Source organism: Gobio gobio (genome assembly GCF_949357685.1).
Source record: "Gobio gobio genome assembly, chromosome: 3".
NCBI lineage: Eukaryota > Metazoa > Chordata > Actinopteri > Cypriniformes > Gobionidae > Gobio > Gobio gobio.
This window is the reverse complement of record NC_137099.1, coordinates 39,831,006-39,853,823: the sequence shown is the minus strand read 5'-3', so window position 1 is coordinate 39,853,823 and position 22,818 is coordinate 39,831,006. Positions and strand designations below refer to the sequence as shown.

At 37.2% G+C, this 22,818-nt stretch overlaps 2 protein-coding genes across 2 annotated transcripts; one reads left to right on the top strand and one right to left on the bottom strand.

The window, feature by feature from the left end:
* The first annotated feature begins 161 nt into the window (after positions 1-161).
* prmt9 (protein arginine methyltransferase 9) lies at positions 162-10,295 on the top strand. The gene is given in 14 exon segments (XM_079813566.1): positions 162-339; positions 894-1,144; positions 1,255-1,403; positions 2,342-2,578; positions 2,686-2,853; positions 3,540-3,642; positions 4,205-4,314; positions 4,518-4,710; positions 5,311-5,494; positions 7,147-7,837; positions 7,916-8,069; positions 9,419-9,541; positions 9,925-10,142; positions 10,144-10,295. Coding segments are annotated over 13 exon segments (2,583 nt in total). The 5' UTR covers positions 162-339; positions 894-946; the 3' UTR covers positions 10,199-10,295.
* A 131-nt stretch (positions 10,296-10,426) lies between these two features.
* On the bottom strand, positions 10,427-20,012 carry tmem184c (transmembrane protein 184C). The gene is made up of 10 exons (XM_079813567.1): positions 19,456-20,012; positions 18,354-18,484; positions 18,185-18,221; positions 17,656-17,861; positions 17,050-17,124; positions 14,378-14,471; positions 13,931-14,043; positions 13,581-13,680; positions 13,189-13,360; positions 10,427-12,577 (listed from the first exon to the last, which is right to left on the bottom strand). The coding sequence occupies exons 1-10, from the start codon at positions 19,570-19,572 to the stop codon at positions 12,282-12,284; spliced, it is 1,341 nt and encodes a 446-aa protein (XP_079669693.1). The 5' UTR covers positions 19,573-20,012; the 3' UTR covers positions 10,427-12,281.
* Between the last annotated feature and the right edge of the window lie 2,806 nt (positions 20,013-22,818).

Sequence of the window (22,818 nt, the reverse complement as noted above, 5' to 3'; positions counted from 1 at the left end):
TGTTGTGGACATTTAAATATGTTCCAGGTGTATAAATCATTCAGCATAGGTATTAGATTTTTTGTTCATCAAAAAAATTCTACATTAATACGATAATACTAATGGGCTGGTCAGAGTCAGTAAATCTTATGTGGAACTCGAAAATAGCGGATGTTGTTTCCGCCCGCTTGGTTGTACTGAACGGACCTGCAGTACAGGAGCAGAGCTTCTCCAGAGATAGAAAAAATATAAAAATATGTTTAAATCGCAGTTTGGGGTTTAATCACAGCGATAGACTGGAGTCGCAGAGACACTGATAAATATACATCCCCGTGATCTCAACTAGCAAACCTGAAGCAGGTAAATAGAATCATAAATCAGCTTTAACCTTTTCAATCCAGATTTTGGAAACGTTACAAATAATGCTGTAAAAATGTTAAATTAATTATTAATGTATGCATATTAAATTGCAAAATGCTTATGTATGTGGGGGGAAATGATAATATGCAATGATGTTATTCTGATATATGAAAATCCTTTCTCTTGTCACCACATCACATTTGCTACATCTACTAAATCTACACATTTTTGGAATTAACAGATTTTTCAGATTTAATATTAATAATTAACACTGCTTAATAATTAGTAATATCATATTATATTGCATTGTTATATTATTGTATTACACTACATTACAACATGTTATGTTATATTGTATTATTATATTATATGATTATTATATTATCACATGAGTAAATATCGATACTAGCTTCAGCCATCCAGTATAATCATATCAACTGAAACTGGACAAACACAAACGTGTTACATTTTACAATAAAACGTTTGTGTATTTATATTTGACGATGAATGGCTTGTATTGAATTTATGTATTTTTATTTGTGTCTATTTTTCAGGTTTTTCAGCTTTAGCAAGTGATACATTATTAGCTCTGCCATTCACAGAAAAGATGCCTAATGCCACTACAAGACCAAAGAGGACGAGGCGTCATAGACGAACTCAGAGAGAAGATGCTGCGAGAAATGAGCTGGTGTCTAGATCATTGGAAAGTGCTCAGCAGTGTCTGTTCAGTCAGGACTATGGCACTGCTTTTGTTCACTATCTTTTGGCTCTAAACCTTGCCCCAGCTCTAAGAGACTTTGCAAATGTAAGCTTGATTTAAAAAAAAAAAATCGTCTTCCATGTTTTATTTTTTTATTATTATTCAGGCTTCAGAACCTCTTTTGCAAAATCTGTAAATGTGTTTTGTATTTACAGGAGTCCTTTAGATTCACTCTGTTCAAATGGGCTGAGGAGCTGGACTCTCTCGGACGCATCCAGGACCTTTTTGATTGCTATGAACAAGCAATGGAATTGTTTCCAGCAGATGAGGTTATTGTGAACAGCATGGGAGAGCATCTCTTCAGGTTATTTATTAGTCGTTTTTTGTAAACTAAGAAAATTCACGTTCATCGCACCAAGATTATGTAATTATGTCTTACACACACTACCGTTCTAAAATATAGGGTTTGTACTATATTTGATCACTTTAAAAAGAGGACTCTTATTCTCACCAAGGCTTTTCATTTATTTGATGAAAAATAGGCCTACACTAAAACAATAATGTTGTGAAATAACATTACAATTTAAAATAACTATTTTCTATTTTAATATATTTTAAACTGTGATGGCAAAGCTGAATTTTCAACAGTCATTAATCCAGTCTTCAGTGTCACATGATCCTTCAGAAATCATTCTAGGTAACACTTTATTTTAAGGTGACGTAGTTGCATGTTACTGGATATACTTACTGTAGTAATAACAGTAAATTATGCAGAATTCCAAGTAATTAACACTTAACCAAACCCTAACTCTATAGTAAGTACATGTACTTAATTAATATTACTCCGTAATTATTTGAGTAAGTACAATGTAACTATATCACCTTAAAATAAAGTGTAACCTCATTCTAATATGCCAATTTAGTGCTCTAGAAACATTATTTTTATAAATGTTGAAACCAGTTGTGCCGCTTAATATTTTTGGAAACCGAGATACTTTTTTCCTCAGGCTTCTTTTTTAATAGAAATTAAATTTAGTGTATAGAAATAGAAATGTAGTTAATTTATTTGGAATATATATATTTTGCATATGCATACACGTATACATACATGCATATATATTGTAACAATGCATTTTGATGCATCCTTAAGGAATACAAATATTTATTTAAAAAAATAAAATAAAATAAAAAACAGACTGACCCCAAACATTTGAATGGTGGACCTGTACTGTACGTGTTGTTAATTTAAAAACATAATCAATCAAACATAGTCAATTGTTGAATTGGTTTCTTTTGTTTCAGAATGGGATTTCGGGATGAGGCTGCTGGCCATTTTTACAAAGCCCTTAAACTCCGACCAGACTTCCCAGAGGCGAAGGAGAACTTCTACCGTGTTGCAAACTGGTTGGTGGAACGTTGGCACTTCTTAATGCTCAACGACCATGGGAGGAACCACAAGTACCAGTTGGCTATTAAGAAAGCTGTTGAGGGAGGATGCAGCTCCGTTCTGGACATCGGAACTGGCACTGGCATCCTCGGGTGAGATTTTTCAGAAACTTTTACATAACATTGTTATATAACAAATGTCTGCTGCAACTGATATACAACTGTGAGTGTGGTTTGATACTGTTCGGTTGGTATGTTAGAATGTGTGCAAAGATGGCAGGCGCTGCTGAGGTCTATGCCTGTGAGCTGTCAAAGACAATGTATGAGCTGGCATGCGAGGTGCTCTCAGCCAATGGGATGGCAGATAGCATCAAGATCGTTCACCTAAAGTCTCTGGACATGGAAATTCCAAAAGACATTCCAAATAGGTAAAAAATCTCTTCATACAGTTAACAAGATCCATATTGAAATGTTTTTAAACTGGGAAAATAACATCTGTGGTTTCTTTTGCGAGCATAAATCCCAGAAGTTTTACACTATCGTTTAAAAAGTTTGGGACCCCAGTAAGATTTTTAAACGTTTTTGAAAGAAGTCTCTTATGCTCACTAAGGCTGCATATATTTGATCAAAAATACAGTAAAGTAGTAATATTGTGAAAAACCATTACAATTTAAAACAACAACAATTTTAAAATGTTATTTATTCCTGTAATGCAACCCTTCAGAAATCATTCTAATATGTTGATTTGTTGCTCAAGAAACGTTTCTTCTAAGTGTCAGTGTTCAAAACAGTTTTTCTTAATTCTTTAATTTTCAGGATTTTTTTGATGACAAGAATGTTTTTTACAATTTAATGTGAAAAAAAAAGAAAATCATTCTGACCCAAACTTTTGAATGGTAGTGTTTAACTTTTAGTAAATTATAAATTAAATACTAAAAATGTCATGTATTGTTTGTAAAAATATTGCATTCACGAAAGCAAATTCTGACCTACTTATGTGAATAAAAAAAGGGCTGCAGAGTGCATTGCATTTTTGTTTTTCATTTAAACAGTTCACTGTGGTACCCGTTTACAATAACAAGTGTTTTGACCTGTATTATGTTCCTTTCCTTAGAGTATCTCTGGTTGTAACAGAGACAGTAGATGCAGGGCTGTTTGGTGAGGGCATCATTGAGAGTCTGATCCATGCATGGAAGCACCTACTGTTACCTCCACCTGTAAGTCACTTTCTGAACGATTTTTCTATATGTATGCAGTATTGATTGTTCTGAACCTACAGTGAGGTCACATGATGCCACAAACTAAACTCTGATTATGGTGTAATCCTTTTATACAAATTACTTTATCCTGTCTGATCCTATGTTTATCCGGCCGTGGTCAGTGACTAAGAGATTTTTGACTCTGTCTCTCTTAATAGCAATCTTGGCAAAAAAAAAAGTCATACTTTGCCGTCTTAGAACCAGATCCTTTTTTCTAAATCCTTACATTAAATATGTTAAGCTTTTTCAGTATCATTATCAGAGAGTAGCCTCATGTTATATTCATATTTAGCCAATAGGGACACCTAGTGGCTATCCGAGATGCACACATTTGTTCAACAATAAGGATTTCTTCCACTGGTCTGAAAATGTATAAATTTTTTGTATTATATTTTGTCTTTATTAATAATGGTTAAAAAGTATATTTATATATAGTAGTTATACATTCATAGACTTTGGATTTAAAAGAAAAATATTAGTTAGTCATAATTTCCAACTAATTATTAAATCGTCTTAACAGAACTTTCGAGAACCCTTGTCCAATCCCTCGCAAACGGGCCGTGTAATACCTGCCGGTGCAACTGTGTTTGGAGTCGCTGTGCAGTGCCATGAGATCCGCAGACACCACAGGTGAGAAACCAAAGCTGCTTATGCACGAGTGACGCATTGTGAATGTCAAAGTTTATATTAAATTTCTCTTTAAACAGGTAAAAATAAAAGCAATTATCAAAGAAGCAGGCATAAGTGTAATCTTAAAACGAATACAGTGAACATTCAGTGACTGAATTACTAAAAGCATTGCACATCTTAACCATCCAATCAACCCTCTGCAGGCTGTGCGTGTCTTCATTGGGAGGCTTGGATCTGTCTGTAGTAGGACAGATCTATAGTCCTGTTAGTTGTTCGGCTGATACTGAGGACAGCACAGAGCCATACACCACTGAAAGACTGAGCCGCCTGCGTGGAGGATACATTCAGCTTACACAGCCTTTCACAGCTCTGGACATAGACTTCAATAATGTGCAGGTATTAAACTCAGTCAACATATAGAGCCATGTATTTAGCAGTATTTTGATAATAAAACAAGTCTCAAACAGGTCACAATGTTGTTGTAAGAAATTAATACTTTTAAGTGACAGTAGCAACAATTACAATGTCATAAAATATTTCTATTTCAAATAAATGCTGTTATTTTACACTTTCTATTCACTAAATAAACCTGAAATGGTTTGCAAAAAATATTAAGCACCACAACGGTTTTCAACATTGATTATAAAAATAATAATTAAAAAGATTGAGGAGCAAATCAGCATATTATAATGATTCATATAAGGACCATGTGACTGAAGATTGGAAAATTCAGCTTTTCCATCACAGGATTAAATTACATTTTAAAACACATTCAAATAGAAAACAGTACTACTTTAAACTGTATTTTTGATCAAATAAATGTAACCTGGGTGAGTCAAAGAGACTTGACAAAAACATGTAACATTTAAAAATCTCACCTGTAGTGCAACTGCAACATACTGTGAACATGGGGCAAATGGTAGAGAAATGACACGACTAAAACACATATAGTGACATGAGCATAGTAAGAGGTCCTAAACATTCTCTGTGTTGCAGGAGCTAGAGGGTCTTTGCTCTAGAGAGGTGATGCTGATGCGGCTGTGTGTGACGCGGGAGGGTATTCTTGATGCTCTGGCAGTATGGTTTCAGCTACACCTGGACCAGGACAACCACCTGTCCACTGGCCCACAGGAAGACACGTGCTGGGAGCAGGCCATCTATCCAGTACAGAGTCCATTCAGTAAGAGCTGCTGCCTATCAATTGAAAAATATAGAGAGTAGGGTAAAGAGGACCATTACTCTAGAGCTGTGGTTCTGAAGCCTTTTTATAATGAATGTGCAGAATACTAAATAAAATAAAATATATATATAAAAACAGTATATATACACCGATCAGGCATAACATTATGACAGGTGAAGTGAATAACACTAATTATCTCTTCATCACGACACCTGTTAGTGGGTGGGATATATTAGGCAACAAGTGAACATTTTGTCCTCAAACTTGATGTGTTAGAAGCTGGTAAAATGGGCAAGCATAAGGATAACAGCGAATTTGACAAGGGCCAAATTGTGATGGCTAGACGACGGGGTCAGAGCATCTCCAAAACTGCAGCTCTTGTGGGGGGATCCTGGTATATCAAAAGTGGTCCAAGGAAGGAACTGTGAAGAACCAGTGACAGGGTCATGTGCGGCCAAGGCTTATTGATGCACGTGGGGAGCGAAGGCTGGCCTGTGTGTTCTGATCAAACAGACGAGCTACTGTAGCTCAAATTGCTCAGCAAGTGAATGCTGGTTCTGATAGAAAGGTGTCAGAATACACAGTGCATCGCAGTTTGTTGTGTATGGGGCTGCATAGCCACAGACCAGTCAGGGTGCCCATGCTGACCCCTGTCCACCGCCGAAAGCACCAACAGTGGGCATGTAAGCATCAGAACTGGACCACGGAGCAATGGAAGAAGATGGCTTGGTCTGATGAATCACGTTTTTTTTTTACATCACCTGAATGGCCGGGTGCGTCACTTACCTAGGGAACACATGGCACCAGGATGCACTATAAGAAGAAGGCAAGCTGTCGGAGGCAGTGATGCTTTGGACAATGTTCTGCTGGGAAACCTTCGGTCCTGCCATCCATGTGCATTGTTGCAGACCATGTACACCCTTTCATGGAAATGGTATTTCCTGGGGGCTGTGACCTCTTTCAGCATGATAATGCGCCCTGCCACAAAGCAAAAATGGTTCAGGAATGGTTTGAGGATCACAACAACGAGTTTGAGGTGTTGACTTTGCCTCCAAATTCCCCAGATCTCAATCCAATCGAGCATCTGTGGGATGTGCTGAACAAACAAGTCCGATCCATGGAGGCCCCACCTCGCAACTTACAGGACTTAAATGATCTGCTGCTAACATCTTGGTGCCAGATAGCATGCCTTCAGGGGTCTGGTGGAGTCCATGCCTCTACGGGTCAGGGCTGTTTTGACAGCAAAAGGGGACCAACACAATATTAGGAAGGTGGTCATAATGTTATGCCTGATCGGTGTATATACTATACTAATCACGTGTTTGACAGGCTTTTAGTGTGCATGCTCAGAGAAGCGCAAGTTAAAAACAGTGCATAAGCACGCAAATTAAATGTTTAACCGGCAAGGCTTCAAAGCGAATGCAAATAAGGAACTTTCGTGATTGTGAATAACTATAGTGTTCCGTGAGTATAACTCTACCACTAACGTGTGATGTGAATGTATGTCGCCTTGTTCAGTATATTGGGATGGAGGCAAATGATAGAATGTGTAGAAAAAAAAAGAAAAAAAAATTAAAGCAAAAAAAAACTGAGAATTGTGGCATCCCTAATAGATAGATTTGATTGATTTATCAATTCATGTCATCCCTCAGACACTGTGAAATGTGGTGATGAAATACTGGTGGAAGTTTCCTGTAAGGACTCTTATCTGAGGCTGTGCTGCATCGCTATCGTAAGAGACGGACACACGTTTCATATGGACAATGTAACGAAAGGACCTTCCAAGATCCTCACTGCAAACCCAGAGTCAGAGCTGTGCAGTGCTCTGGCTGGCCTTCAAACCAACCAGGAGAAACCTTCTCGCGCTTTTATGCTGGAGTCCTCAGAGATCGCCCTCCTCAATAACACAGCATATCATAACAGCTTCCAGAAGGCCATGAGCAAACTTTTGGTTTCTCTAAAGTCAACTAGGAGGTCACAGGAGTCAGACACAGAACTCGACCCAATCTATGTGCTTGATGTCTCTGAGGGCTTTTCTGTGCTCTCCTTGATGGCAGCCCAGTTGGGCTTCAATTCAAGCGAAGATAAACAGACCAGCCCTGGATTGGTTCAAGCCTACAGCTCAGTTGAGAAGGAACATCACCAGACTATAATGAGACTGCTGGCCAAAGAAAATGGTGTGCTTGAGAGTGCACTAGAGTTCTGGTTGAGTCACGTGGAGGACGATTCTGCAGTTCTTCAACGGCCATCCATCGAGAAGCTCTGGAGCGGCATCATACTTGACTGCATAGAGACCTGCGGCCTTATTAGACAGAAACTGTTGGAGAAAGCGTCGTTAGCTAGGTAAGAGTGAGTGTTAAACATACTACGGTTTGTTCTTTTCTTTAGGTTTGCTTAAAGTTGTTCTTGTGAACATTTCAGGTGTTTGCTGGAGGACGGTGGACAGATTTTTCCAGAGCGCATTGTGATCCATGGTATGCTTGTTGAGTCAGACACGCTGCTTCTGGAAAGCGCCGTTCAGGGAACAGAGCCGACTCTTGGGTTCAACATTGCTCCATTCATCAATCAGTTCACAGTATGTTCTTCAGCAGCTCTGTGAATACTGTGCTCACTCTTCATTTCTTGTCTTTTGTGTATGAGGCCACCAAACCAAGTGCAACCAAATCTATATGCCTACATCAGTTTTCATAGTAATTTGCAAATGCTTTATTTAAAGCTTTGTTAAAGGAGAGGGTGAAAAATGGAAATGTTGGCTTTGCTCATCTCCGTCATAACATCTCACCATTGTGCTGACTTCACAATTTACTAGATATCAAATGCCACCAAGTTCATTATATGGGGAAATAGTGAGAAAAAAATAATGCATTTTCATTATAATGTAAACACAACCACAAATGCAGCTTTGCCATCACAGGAATGCATTACGTTGGAAATTATACAGTATTCAAAAAGAGACGTTGTTTTAAATTGAAAAAATATTTCACAATTATTTCGTTTTTTACTGTCAAATAAATGCAGCCATGGTAAGCATAAGAGACTTCTTTCAAAAATAACAATCCCAAAAACTTTTGAACGGTAGTTTATGTTTGTGTTTTTTCATGACTGTCTGAACAAAGGTCATTCTGCACTGCTATAATCAGAGTGGCTTATAAGACTTATATTTTTTTTTTAAAAACGATGTGAAGTATGGTAACCCATACTCAGAATTTGTCCACTGCATTTAAACCATCCAAGTTAGTGCTCAAACATTAGGAGCAGTAAGCAGTGAATACACACACATCAATAGCAGTGGGCAGCCATTTCCCTGCGGTGGAAGAGAGCACTGTTCATTCACTTCCCTGCCTACATTTTTCCTGCCGGTATTGAGAATCGAACACGCAACCTTTGGGTTACAATTCTGACTCTTACCATTAAGCCATGACTGCCCCCAATTGTGTAATGTTTGCATTCGGTTTGTTCAACTTGACTTTGACCTGCAAACTCAAGGGCACATTCTAGTGCAGATGCCAATATTGGGTCTTTGCTGTTTTTTTAGGACCTATTGAATTGAATTTCAGTATACGTTACATTTGCCACTTTCGGTACCAAAATGACCAGAAACAGCAATTCTATTTGGGTTATTGTAAAGCTGTTTAATCGAGTATTCCTAAATGCCATACGCCCTTAACAGGAACAACAGGTTCATGTCATACAATTAGAGAGATGAAAGATGATCATCTTATCAAATTTTCCATTTCATGACCCATTTTATTCAAGCTGTATATGGCAAGGCAAGGCAAGGCAAGTTTATTTGTATAGCACATTTCATACACAGTGGCAATAATATGTACGGGGTGAGAGAAATTAAATAACGTACATGTTGTGGTTTTCTGCAAATTACACATCTGATAAAGTGTCTTTTGTAATGTGTGTTTCCTCCCTCAGGTACCTGTCCATATGTTTCTGGACCTGTCCACTCTTGAATGTACTCATCTTAGTGAACCAGTTGAACTATTCGCGCTAGACCTCATGAACAGCACTGCCAATTACACCGACAAAGATGTCAAAGTGAGTTTTTGGTTCTCTCTATTAGTGTTGTTTTAACTAAAATCATTTTATTAACTGTAATAAAAAAATATATTTTAGAGCTTGGCTAAACTGGAGGAAAAAAGGTATATTCATTATAAAATTGCCTATGGCATTTTAATTTGTTTATTAATTTATATGACTTTTCCCAAGTCTAGAAAAAGTTGGGGGACCAAAGGAACCCTGTTTCTTCAGAGGAAACAAACAGTAGTTGAGGGGGTGAATTAAAACAAGAAATATCTTGATATTTGGTTGTTTTAGCCAATTTTAAAACTTCTTTTGTCTAATTGTAAGTCATTTCGAGTCCCCCACAGTTGCCCCGTGACTTTCTATCAAGGTGCCTTTTATTCTCTTGCATATGTTAGGTGCAGGTCAGCACCTCAGGCAAGGTGACTGCCATTCCTTTCTGGTACCAGATCCATCTGGACTCTGAGCAGAGCGTCAGCACCTTCAGTGAGGACTCGCACTGGAAGCAGGCGGCGGTGGTCCTCCAGCAGCCCCTGGCGGTCAGCAGAGAAGAGTGGGTCCGGCTCAGTATCCGGCTCCATAAGAGCAGCATCTCCATTACAGCTGTTAAAGAGGAATGTGGGGGCTGATGATGTCATCAGGAAGGCAAAGCCTGTGACCAGTGACTCATGATGGGAAGGATTCTGTACCGATATATAGTTTAGCACACTCCAAAACTCTGCTGCTAATGGGCAATTATTAAATTGCTGTATGGTAAACAAATGTATTATTTTTAGCAACAGAACACATTTTACATTAAAATAATTTCACCATGACTGTGTGGCGTGATGCTTCTTGTTCTCATATGTTTAAAAGGAACGTTTGTCCAAAAATGAAAATGATTTGAAATCATTTACTCACCCTCATGTTGTTCCAAGCCTGTATGACTTTCTTCTGTGGAATGAAAGAAGATATTTTGAGAGATGTCTCTGCTTTTTTTTAATTGTGTGTGTATAATGGAAGTCGTGGTAACCAAAAGTCTTGTCTCAGAAAAAAGAAAGTCATACAGGTTTGGACCAACATGGGGGTGAGTAAGGGGCTGTTAACACAACACCATTTTCAACTAAAAATGGAAAACTTTGTATGCGTTTCGGCTGTTCATTAACTGCATTTTGAGGCCCTGAAAACTTTTGAAAACAGGTTTCAAAGTGCAAATTTCCAACAAAACCGTTATCATCTCCATGTAAACTACAAAAACTCGAATTTGTGAAAACTGACGCCATGTACATGCGTATATTATGTTCAGTCTCAATCTATAGTGTTTATTTTCAAAGTGACATTTGCCAACTACTGGCCTGACATGCATAACAAGCGTTTTTTGTCGTTTACTTGGATCATTCTGACAACGTTGACGTCTGTATACGAAAAACGCAAAGGAAAACCTTTCCGTTTTTAGTACATCGTTGTCGTTTAAACACCCTAAATTACAAATATCCCTTCTATTTAAACAGACATACTCGATACACATTCCCATGTGAAGTTTAATTATTCGTGACAACCACTGTTAGATAAGGCAATGCAACAGCAGTACAACCCATTGCAGAAGTTGCATCTCTGAATGGAACAGAGAGACATAGGTCCCACAGGTCCACATCTGTAATGATAAAACGATCTTCCTGTGCTGTTATGTTATATATCTGACATGTATAGCTCATGTGCAGATAATGCTGTGTACTAACAGACTATTAAAACTCAAAATCAACAAAGAAAAAGACAATTTCTTAAAGGGAAGATTTCCCCCAAAATGAAAAATCTTCTGAAAAAATCAGAAATTTTCATTTTTGGGCAAACTGTCCCTTTTATAGCAATAAGACAGCTTTGGCTAATATTTAAACATTGCATCATTCCCCGAGGTGAACTTAAAAAGTCAGTATTCGACATTTTCAGTACTTTTCAAAGTTAGCTTTTAAACAATTTTCTTTGTCTAGCCATTAAAACAACTAAAAATAAAAATGTAATTACTTGTTTCTAATTACTAATTTCTGACAAATACAAAAGAAAGAAAAATGACCTACGCATTTATGTTTTGATGCAATGGCATGAAGCTGTTCAGAAGGCAAGCAGACCAAGAAAGGTTGCTAATCTCTGAAGCGAACTGAGCAAAGATATGAGTGTTTCAGTACTTTGTGCTTAAAAGCCGATGTACAGTCAAACTGTAGTTGCTTTAACGCATGCATATATTCAGAGACATAATGTTCCAAATCTCAATGACATCCTGGCAATTTCATATTACTGTCCATGAACAAGGTGCTGCTCCTCCTTGCATTAACAGATAAAACTGTCAAAGTAACACTAATGATAAAAAAGGCGTTAAAAATGACTTGCTAACAAAATCCAGGAGAACGTCAACAAAACTGCGAAGTAGCATTATCAATATATAGTGTTTCTTAGAGTTAACATTCATAAAGCTGTCTTTAAAAGAACCGTTAACTGATTATATGACATTTAAAACGGGTATTTAAAACTACTATTATTACTGTGCTTGACTTTAAGGTCAGTTTACAATTTGGTCATGTTTCCTGCAAAATAATGCAAAACGGAGGATAAAAACAGCGGACCAACACTGCCTAAGTCCTTCATATATGTTCTTGCTACCAAATCTTCGCCAAGCCCCTGAACACATATTAGCCACAGGTATCCAATAGTAACCAGAGTTAATGGTAGCTAGATTGATTGATGTGCTTTGAAAAGCTTTGGTAGCTGAAGCTCAGTGATGCTAAGTAATCGGCGGATAGTCTGATCCCTGTTGGTCTGTACAATCGCCAGATATCACAGTTGGTGGGATGTCATCCACATCTCCTTCCCATGGTATGCTACCAAGGTTTGCAGGAGCAGAGATGGAGTGGGGGGTTACGGTGTGGCCCATGCCCTGGTAACGGCCCTTGGGGGATGGAGGGGTGGAAGACGATTCAACTGGATCCTGAGCTCCAGCTGACAGCAGTCCTGTGTTCTCGTCCTGGCAAGCCTCTTCACCAAAATATGTTTTCCTTGGTCGACCCATGACAGTTCTCCCTGAAGTAATAAAACAAAGCACATATGTATAACTGTTTTAAAGGGGCTGGGAAGACGAATGCGTATTTAAATTGGGTCATTTATGTAGTAGAAATGTGAAATGATTTCAGAAGTTGGTGCCTTCTAGACTGAGAAAACCCAGAAAATGTATTTTTGGCTCATATGGATGAAAGACAACAACTCCCAGAATGCACTTGCTTCGCTTAACTTTCATAGAAATTCATTGAAAACACCCGACAGCTCCGTTATCAATGCCTGAGCAACCATGCTCATTTTGCATTCTGTGAGTGAGAAGACTAGATTTGCTGACGCTAGGGTGCGTCTAGATTTCTAGGCTAAGCGGACATTCAAACAGATTTTTTTATTATGAACAGAGGACTCACCTGAAGGAAAATGCTAACTCTGAATGCAGGTAATACACTCGATACTTCGCGTTCTCTCACATATGTTTTATATTTCCTCAAGAAACTTTGCTCGCTTTGTAAACAACAGTTTCTCGGGGGAATACAAGTGTTTTTCCGGGGGAAAGCAAAGTTTGTAAAAAAAAAAAAAAGGTTTCTAGACCCTCTGACCATGCAACGCTAATAAGAAAAGACTGTGTAGTGACTCACCGACATTGCGCACTTGTTCTGAGATGTCAGCCCGTATGTCTGAGATATCCCACATGGCCAGGAAGGAATCAAAGCAGGAACCTTCCTCTGCTTCCTGTATGTAGGGTTTGTAAGTGAAGCTGAAGTGATGGGCAATGGCTGCCAAAAACATTTCCACACAGATGATGAAGTCCTACGAGAACAGAGAATCACAGACTATTAATCTAAAAAGGTTACTTACACTAGTGCCTCAAGAAGTTGCAGCAGCAATGGTATATGGTGAGCCAGTCAAAAATAATTGATATAAATATCTTAAACTGGCAGATCTTGCAAGCCAAATTCCAGTCATAAGTCACATTTCCATAAGTGTTGTTACGAAAAAGTAGTTTAGTTCTCAGACCAAAGTACCACACCTGCAATCCAGTGGCTACAGCCTCCACACTGTCCCATTCCCAGGTGTGAGACTCTGAGATCACACCAACCTTCACTAGAAGCGCAATGACCACAGCTTGCCTAAGACAGATAAAACAACTGAATTAAATAAAACATTACATGGTGACATAAAAATCACCAATACATCTTTATAAATATCTGCCAATAATGACCATTAACTGCCATGACTCTAGTTGTGCAGGCAATCCTGATGCTATATAGAGTCTTAGAAAAGTTCTAGAAAACTACACTGAATAACACAGGAACTAAACATGATTATAACTGCAAGTAGATCAGAATTGTTATGTGTGATGTGTAGAGAACAGTTTACCAGAATGACACAAAAACCACCAGCTTGACACAGAGGAATTTGCCCACAGGTTTGATAGGACTCAGCTCTTCTCTGAGAGCTTTGTAGAACAGCACAAGACAGTACATGGCAAACTGAAGAGAGAAAACAAGCGCACCAATAGCACATTACTATTAGGTTATCAGGTTACCGTTTAACTTGAACTATCAATAATTTTACAGTGTTGTTGCTTCGTGTTCCTTAAGCTTGTATTGTTTATAAGCTGCATGAACACAACCGAGAGGCTGTCTGTTTTGTTTTACTGTTGATAAAAAAATCCATAAGATGTCTCTGTAAATAAGGCTTTAGTTACATTTGATCTTCCTTTTACTGCTGTTTGGTTCCTGGGTGTAACTGTAGACTTATTCACAGACATTAGCTCATGTGACAGTATTGCATAACATTCAGGGGGAAAAAACAGGTACTTACAAGCTGAGAGAGATTGTTGACAATAACCAGATATGTCCAGGCATTTTTTGAACTGAAGTTGCCTTCATCATAAACACCACAAAGCTGACAAATCCTAATTTGGTAGGACAGAAATGACATTGAAATTACTGACTAACAGCTAAAGTCTTATTTTGAACTGTTGCGTGCTCAATTTAAGTGTACATTTCAAAATATTGTCTATAATAGAGGATTTCATTTTAGTACTAGGAAACTAAATAGAGTCCTGTGTTTAAAAGCATCACAGCACAGAAACATGTGGAACCATTAATGTTGACCAAAGGGATTGTTGATCTACTTTCACTAAAATAAATGACACTACCATTCCAATGTTTGGGGTCAGAAAATAAATTACTTTTAATTCAGAAAGGATGCATTAAATTGATCGAAAGTCACAGTAAAGACATTTATGTTACAAAATGTATATTTTAAAGAAATTCTGCTCATCAAAAATCCTGAAAAAAAGTATCAGCTTCCACATAAATATTAAGCAGCACAATCTTTTTCAACATTGATAATAAGAAGAAATGTTACTTGAGCACCAAATCAGCATATTAGAATGATTTCTAAGGATCATGTGACTGAAGACTGGGGTAATGATGCTGAAAATTCACAATTCAGCTTTGTCATTACAGTAAATCAATTCCGTTTTTTATCAAATAAATGCAGATTTGATGAACATTAACAGACTTCTTTCAAAAACATAAAACAAAATTGTACAGACTTTGAAATATTTGCATATATTGTGTCTTTTTATGGTGTAAAACCAAATAAAACACAAAAATATAACAAAGCTGATATTAAATGCTGGATTAAAGCCACAATATGTATTTTTTCGCCGCTACAGGTGTAGCTTGATGACACCTTGATTTCACTGAGCTTTTATTATGCCGCTGACTAGGGGTGTGCCATATCATACCGTCCATTTTTACATGATAAAAAAAGTGTCATATCGCAATGTCAATTATATAGCGGTGCGATGACGTATGCCGCATTTACGTTCCTTAGCACGAACAACACCTGTCTGAGATTAAAAGAAGCATCATGTCAGTCTCCAATGACGATTTTGTACATAAAAAGGGAGCTACTTTAACAGTATGGTAGTGGTTTGGTTACAAGAGGACAGACCTCCAACAAAGGAGGTAAAGAACCGGCTGACGTGAAGCGCTTATGCCATGGTCATTTGTCAACATTGATAACTTAAAGCTGTTATTGATGTTTGCAGCACAATGTTTGACCGGAAGAGTAAAGTTGACAGTTATTACAGCTTGTGAGAACTAGCATTCTGCCCACTCTGAATCAAACACAGAGATAAAGTAGTGCGTACGATTACATTTATTTGAATGAACGAATTATAGCATTTATTTGAACTAATTATCAAGGGCTAGAGAGAGAGAGAGATTTATACCTTAACAATGAAGATGTGTGTTTATTATTTAAAAATAGCAATGTAACCACATCGTTGTTGAGAAATATAATGTAGTGATCCAGTAGCGAAGCGATTTTATGATTAAAAGTTGCGGGGTGGTGTTGATAACAAGTGTCTGTGCTCATGAATGTTTGTGTGTTTGCGCAGCGCGATATCCGTGCTCTGTATGCGAGTGTCGTGTGTGTGTGCGCGTGTGTGGAGCGATCTCTGCGCTCTATATACGAGTGGCGTAGGCCTATGTGTGTGTGTCTGTGCGCTTAAATGAAAACAGCGCATTAATATAGAAGAGTGATTCAACTGACTTGGAATTATCTGTCCACGATTTTATTGCACACCTTCCAACCAATCAGACTTAAGTATTCAGACAGACCATGGCATAAATAACTTAGTTATTGCTACATTCAAATGTTAAGGAGTTATGTTATGCTTTTACTTAAAATTTCCAGGGAAAACACTACCGACTTGTACCATGGCTACTTTTTTTTTTTTTACTTTGCTTACATTTGATTGCAATCACCAATAAAATGTTGGTCCATATATATTTTTTCTATATCGTCATAAATTTCATTATCGCAAATATTCTTGAAATATCATGATATAATTTTGAGGCTATATCGCCCACCCCTACCGCAGACGACCACTTCCGCTTTTTCCGGTCATGCGTTTGTGGGGTAACGCAGCGCTGTTTTATCATATTAGATACATTTCAGTGTGTTATAATACTACTCTGTTCGTTAACTCAGCAGATACTATGAGACACTTGTTTGCGTGTACAATGAGACACTTTGCAGAAAAGTAAAGTAAGCTAGATTGATATTAGGCATGGTAAAACATGGTACTCGTCGTAAATCAAGAAAACGAGATTTAAACAATAAGACTATATAAAGCTATATATCAATGTTTCGTTTTCTGTTGATGAATGTATCCAAACCTGCTCACCTGTCTAATAAAGCACATAATATATTAAAGCGTCTTTGGTGTTTCAATGGTTTCTACAAAATATCAAGGGTAACGCGGGTATGATGTCATTGATAGGCGACACACGGACAAGTTAAAATTGCTTATTTCTCTGTATTTAAACACTCTTGGAAACATTTGGGATAATGAAAGTACACAAGTCAACAAAATATATAATATTGTTCGAGTGGTTTTTGGATATTTTAATCCAAAAATCTTACATATTGTGCCTTTAACCTCTACAACACACAACATGAATGACACTTACAAAGCGATGACTGTGGTGACAGGTCTCACAACTGTGTACTGCAGAACTCCCAGTTTGCATCTCAGCAAAAGTACTCTGTTAAGAAAAAAAATTCTGTTCTTAATATAAAAATAGAGGAGAAGGGGCTTTGAGAAAATATTTCTACGATATAAATAGATGTTTCCACGGCATTGCATAAATTCACTTAAAGTTAAGTTAACAGGCCCAACAGAGCTTCACTGTTCTCTGAAGATGTACACAAACATAATTTTTCAGTTTAAAAAATTGCTGGTTTAAATCAAGAAACTCTTCACACATTACCACCACCACAGCCTAACGTAAATTTAAAAGTCTCTGCTGTCAGCAGCGATAGCTAAAGGCAGCCAATAACCACAAGAAAGTATTCAATCTGCAAGCAATTAAGACAAATCCCATCCTGCTGTATCTAAACTTTAATTTCTCATCCTGCACTTTGAAGAAGGCTCCAAAGGAGAAGATGGAAAACAGGTAATAGAGGCACTCAATATAAGAGCCTAAGCCAACGTCTTGACAACAGATATGCATTAAAAATCACATCCTGCCTCATATTATCCCCCATTTATATTCTGTGTTTACATAAACACTCACTCTCCCATGGGCCACGGTGGGCAGCAGCAAAGAGGAGGGAGATGCTTTTGTTGCTCCTGCACCTCCAGCATCAGCACCAGACTGGGATACTGGTTCCCCAGATAGTTGAGAAGGAATATCATGAAGTTGTAGATAACATAGGCCTCATAGCACTCTCTACATGTGTCTACATAGATGGCGATGCTGGGATACTTCAACGCAATCCACTGTGAAAACAGAAGAAAGGTCCAAACACATTACAAAAAAGGGATTCCACATATAGAACACAGACATGACAAACGATACCATGCTGCTCAAAAAAAAGATTAGATGCACATGAGTTTGGTCAAATGAGTTTCTGGTCTAACTCTTTAAGTAATCTAAGTCATGAGCATCTGCAGCATCAGGCCTCACATTAACGGATTGTCAAACAGAAAAAGGCCAGTATTGAAGTCATGCCAATCTAAATTGGATAGTAAACATCAAAGAAGCCATTTGCGAAACAAATACCAACATTTTAGCAACCATTAGGTGATCACATGATACTCACACTATCCAGGCTGTATATAGGAACCATCCATAGTATTCTAAAAATGTACAAAAATTAAAAAATAATAATAAGTGAGAAAGAGAAAGAACAATTGCACAGAAGATAATGTTCTATACAATATTGCATAAAATAAACTAACTGCAAAGTAATATTATCTATACATCCATACCTGATAATGGGTTTTTGTAGCTCCGGTTGGGTATAGTGTACTAGATGCTGCAGTATTCCCCACAGTGAGATGGGTATAGTCATGAACACGAATAACCCAGCGATGAACCATGCCTTATTTTGAATACTAACCTATGAGATTAGAAAAGAGAAAATGCCATCACTGAGAAAACCATTGTCAAAATGATCAAAACTTAAAAAATAAATAAATAAACACACATATACATACATACATACATATCCTATATAATAATAAACTAGCTTTTATTTTCAGATTTTCATTTAATTTGAGTTTTAGTAACTTTATGCACTTTTGTCATTTCAATTAGCTTTTTTAATATTTCTATTTATTTTAAACTTTATATATAAAATACTAGTATATCAAGTCTTAGTTAAAAATAACATTTGACCTTTTAGCATGTCATGCAGCTTTAAATAGTTCACATTAGAAAATGTTGATTTATAAATGGCAAAGGCTGACGCCAACCCTTGTGAGGACTTCAGATGGCGCCAACTCTGAATCAACATGCACCACTGCCAAATTATCATTATGATCACAACTTGTAATAACTGCTTTTATGAGATCAGGTCATTGTTTCTGCCGGAATACATGATGTTAGCTAACCGCACGAGTTCCATTATCTTAGAAGTTGAACTGTACATTTTTGACATATGGATATTTCTTTAACACAGTCACCTCTGATAACAGATACTCTAAATTGTAATTTGGAAACATGCATTTTTCTGTAAAGCTGCTTTGAAGCTATATGTATTATGAAAAGCGCTATACAAATAAATATCAATTGAACTACAGTAATTGCTATAAAACACATTAGTATGTTAAAGTTCTTTAAAATATTCAATTTAAACACCCATTCCCTATAACAATACATTTTGGGACTAGATAAAAAAATGTATATTTCCAGGTTTTTTTATTCCACAATAAAAAAGTCATGAATTATTTATTCATGGTTTTGATTGTAGGTCAAATTAGACTCAAGGGTTACATTTCAAGTTTCTTAAAACAACAGCATTTAAGCACATATTTGACAGTCAGCTGCTAAATGTTTAATGTGTGTAGTAGTTATAAAAAGATTTCTGACCCCTGATTTTTGAAGTTCCCATATACAGAGTGGAAGGACAACCAGAAGGAGCAGAATGTACAGCAGCACCACGAGAGGCCGAATCCATCTCCTCCAGTTCCCGCATGTGCACGGCATCTTTCCTACTGACACTGACCTCTTACATTACACCTCAATGGAGTTTGGTACATAGACATGTGCTGATAAAAGCTGAGTTAAGTTCTTGGCAGTTCTACCTCTGCGGTTTGATTTAGATGCATATGATTAGGATAAACACAACAGAGATCTGGATGAATCATGTGTGTTCAGCGAGTCAAATAATCAGCTGATTCCTCCCAATGCTTTCCGCCGCTCCCACATACATCAACATGCACTGCTTTCAAGAGCCGCTCGCGATCGTGTCCATTATAAAGTCAGCGCACAATCATATTTAAATCTCTTTTCGCTGAAGTCATGTCATAAACTCATATATAACTTTACAGACATAATAAAAAGTCAACGCGAGCGAGAAGTTGATAAACAAAGCTGGTCGGAACTTCCTGTTTATCTTGTTGTCGTCATTGTAGGTTCTTCGCCTCTTTGTCGAAACATTTTCAATACTTAGCCCCACCATGCGGTTCGGAGAACCGCCAAATCATGGCGTGCAAAAACTTTATTCGCCGCTGCACACTTTAACAAACAAAAAGTAAGAAACGAGGCGACCGGTGAGTGTTGTAAATCATTTTGTTTCGACGTCTGTTTAGTGTCGTTTTTCAGAAGGTAGCCTTTGATATATTCCCACAGGTCTGCTGTAAATTCAAGTAGTTAAAAAATATAACTATTCATAATTTGTGTAAATATAATCAAGTAAAAAGAGTGTTGTCACAAATTACCCCGGGGTGGGTTGTACTGCCGATTTAAAATATGTGCATTTTGAATGTTTGAATCTACTGTGGTGATTCAATTGGCAAAAAAATTGCCACCCCCTATAGCACCCCCAACCTGCCCTCATGCATTAAACATTTGAATTAAAAAAATGGAAAACATTAATTGAAAACTACAAATACAATGGGGAACAAATATAGAAAAACATAAAAATATACATTTGGCTAACAACTAAAAAAAAAACACGTTTGCCCATTTTGTGGGCAAAGTTGAAGTACTACATTAGAAAGTAGTGTGACAAACCTCATATGATCAACAATTTCTAGTATTTTTAATATTTAGGTGAAAAGCTTGTAATGCCATATATAAAATTAAATACATTTGCCAATTCAGATGATACAATATCCGTCATTCTGTGTGACTGCAAAACAATTAATTTACTAAACATTACATTTTGATTTCTTTCCTCAGATTTTTTTTATTTGTAACTCCTTTATATATTTTTTTCTCAGAGACTAATTTTGTGCACATTTTATATTGTGCACATGATACTCTTTTGTTAGCTTGTCTTTGAATTACTTTACTGATTTTTTTGTGTCCTTTTTCAAGACTGACAGCCTGCACTTCGATGTATTGCCAACGTCCTGCTACAGAATCTACTTTGGTGTTGTTACATGGAATAAAAAACGTCATATGAGACGACATGAGGGTGAGTAAATGATGACAGAATTTTCATTTTGGATGAACTGTCACTTTATATTTATAGATTTTTACATGCTATTTTGGCATATTTCTTTTTAATTAAAATTGTACTTAAAATTGAAAAGCAAAGATTAATACAATAGTCTCACAGAAAGGAATGTATTAAACAGAAATGACCTCAGAACTGCAAGTGAAAGTGCAGTGTGAAATAAAGGTGAAATTGTTCAGACTTAAGGTGGCTCACTAGATGGCAGTGTGTGGCAACACTTTCCATGCTGGAGTATCCCAATAATCCATTTGCTTCTTTTGTTTAAAGTGTTCCTGAACAAAAAAAACAACAAAAAAACAAGCTAAGTCTCTAAGCCCGTCTTTTTTAACAGGATGATTGTGCCACATGTTTTTAGTTTGTTTTCCTGAACAACAGAACAGTCGTCAAATTACTGTTTCTAATTAAGATTCCTGGGGTGTGAGAAAAAGATCTATTTATTTTTCTCCCTTTGCTAACCCAATTATGACAAATGCCGTATCAGCACGTAAGTACGTTCGGGTAATAAAGAGTAACACAACACAGAACTCCAGAGGTTGTCTGTTTCTTATAGTGGACTAGCTAAGCAACTGTTTTTATTTTATTAGGAAGCTTGTGCAAGTATACAAATGTGCTATCAATATACACAGCACTTTAAAACAGCACATCTTAAAAGTAAAAAAAAAAGAAAATGTGTTTATGCAATTTATGAGGTCAAAGAGCTCTTCCCATGCTATATTAAAAAAACAAAAAACTTGTGCATTTACTTGAGTGTGCAATGAAGAATAGCAATAATTTCCAGATGCTTTATTGGGTAGGCCTGATTTTATCTCAGACAGTCTTCCCTTGTCAGACCCAGCAGTCCCGCAGAAAACATAAGAGCGCAGTTTCACTAGCCTGTTTCAATTACCCACAAATGTGGAAGACGACTTTAATGGTCTTTTACATGAAAAATCAGCTAGGCTACAGCTTAAACTTTTCCATGATGAAAGCGGGGGCAGGAGCTTGACCTGTAAAACTCAATACTCATTCTTTCCTCTCTCATGCCGTCGTGTTTATAAAAGACACAGACTGCAATATAACGTTACCTGCCAGTAATCTGCCAGTCGCAAATTTAAGGTATATCCGGAAAAAAAATGATATTTGAGAACCAAGGAAGATGTACAATGCTGAAGTAATCCTGAATACGCGGAGGCAGAACTTTTCCTTTATGTCGCTGCGCTGTCATCATACTGCCCCCCAGTTACAGAAATGGCTCATTGTGATGGGACAGATTGTTCATGAATATTGAATCGATCCTTTTGGCTTTTATAAATTAGAAATCGTTCTTGCTACACTCATGTGAGTGCCTTGTTGCATGACTTGGAGGGATAGCTCTGCAAAGTGGCATGCGGGACTCTGCCATGTCGGGGCAGGGAAGACAAACAGGCGGTGTGTTTGAGAAAATTGGATACACATTTAAAGTTTAAACGCAGACTGACGTCCATAGTTAACATCTCATGTGACTCCCAGAATGAGAGTTCTGCTTCTGTGTTTAGTTTGGATTTAATTTAGACGTCAGTACGTGTTGGGCTAAATGAGGAGAGTTACTGGATCATGGTTTGTGGCTTTATGCCTTTGAACGTGTGAATTACAATCTTCATCAATTGGTGTTATGCCAGATGGATACCTTCAGGACAGAAAAAATAGAAAATATCGCCTATGTTTGATTATTTATTAATCTCAAACATCTGCCCAAAGATTTATGGCAGAAATTGTTTGAGTGCACAAATGATTCTATCCAATCAATATTG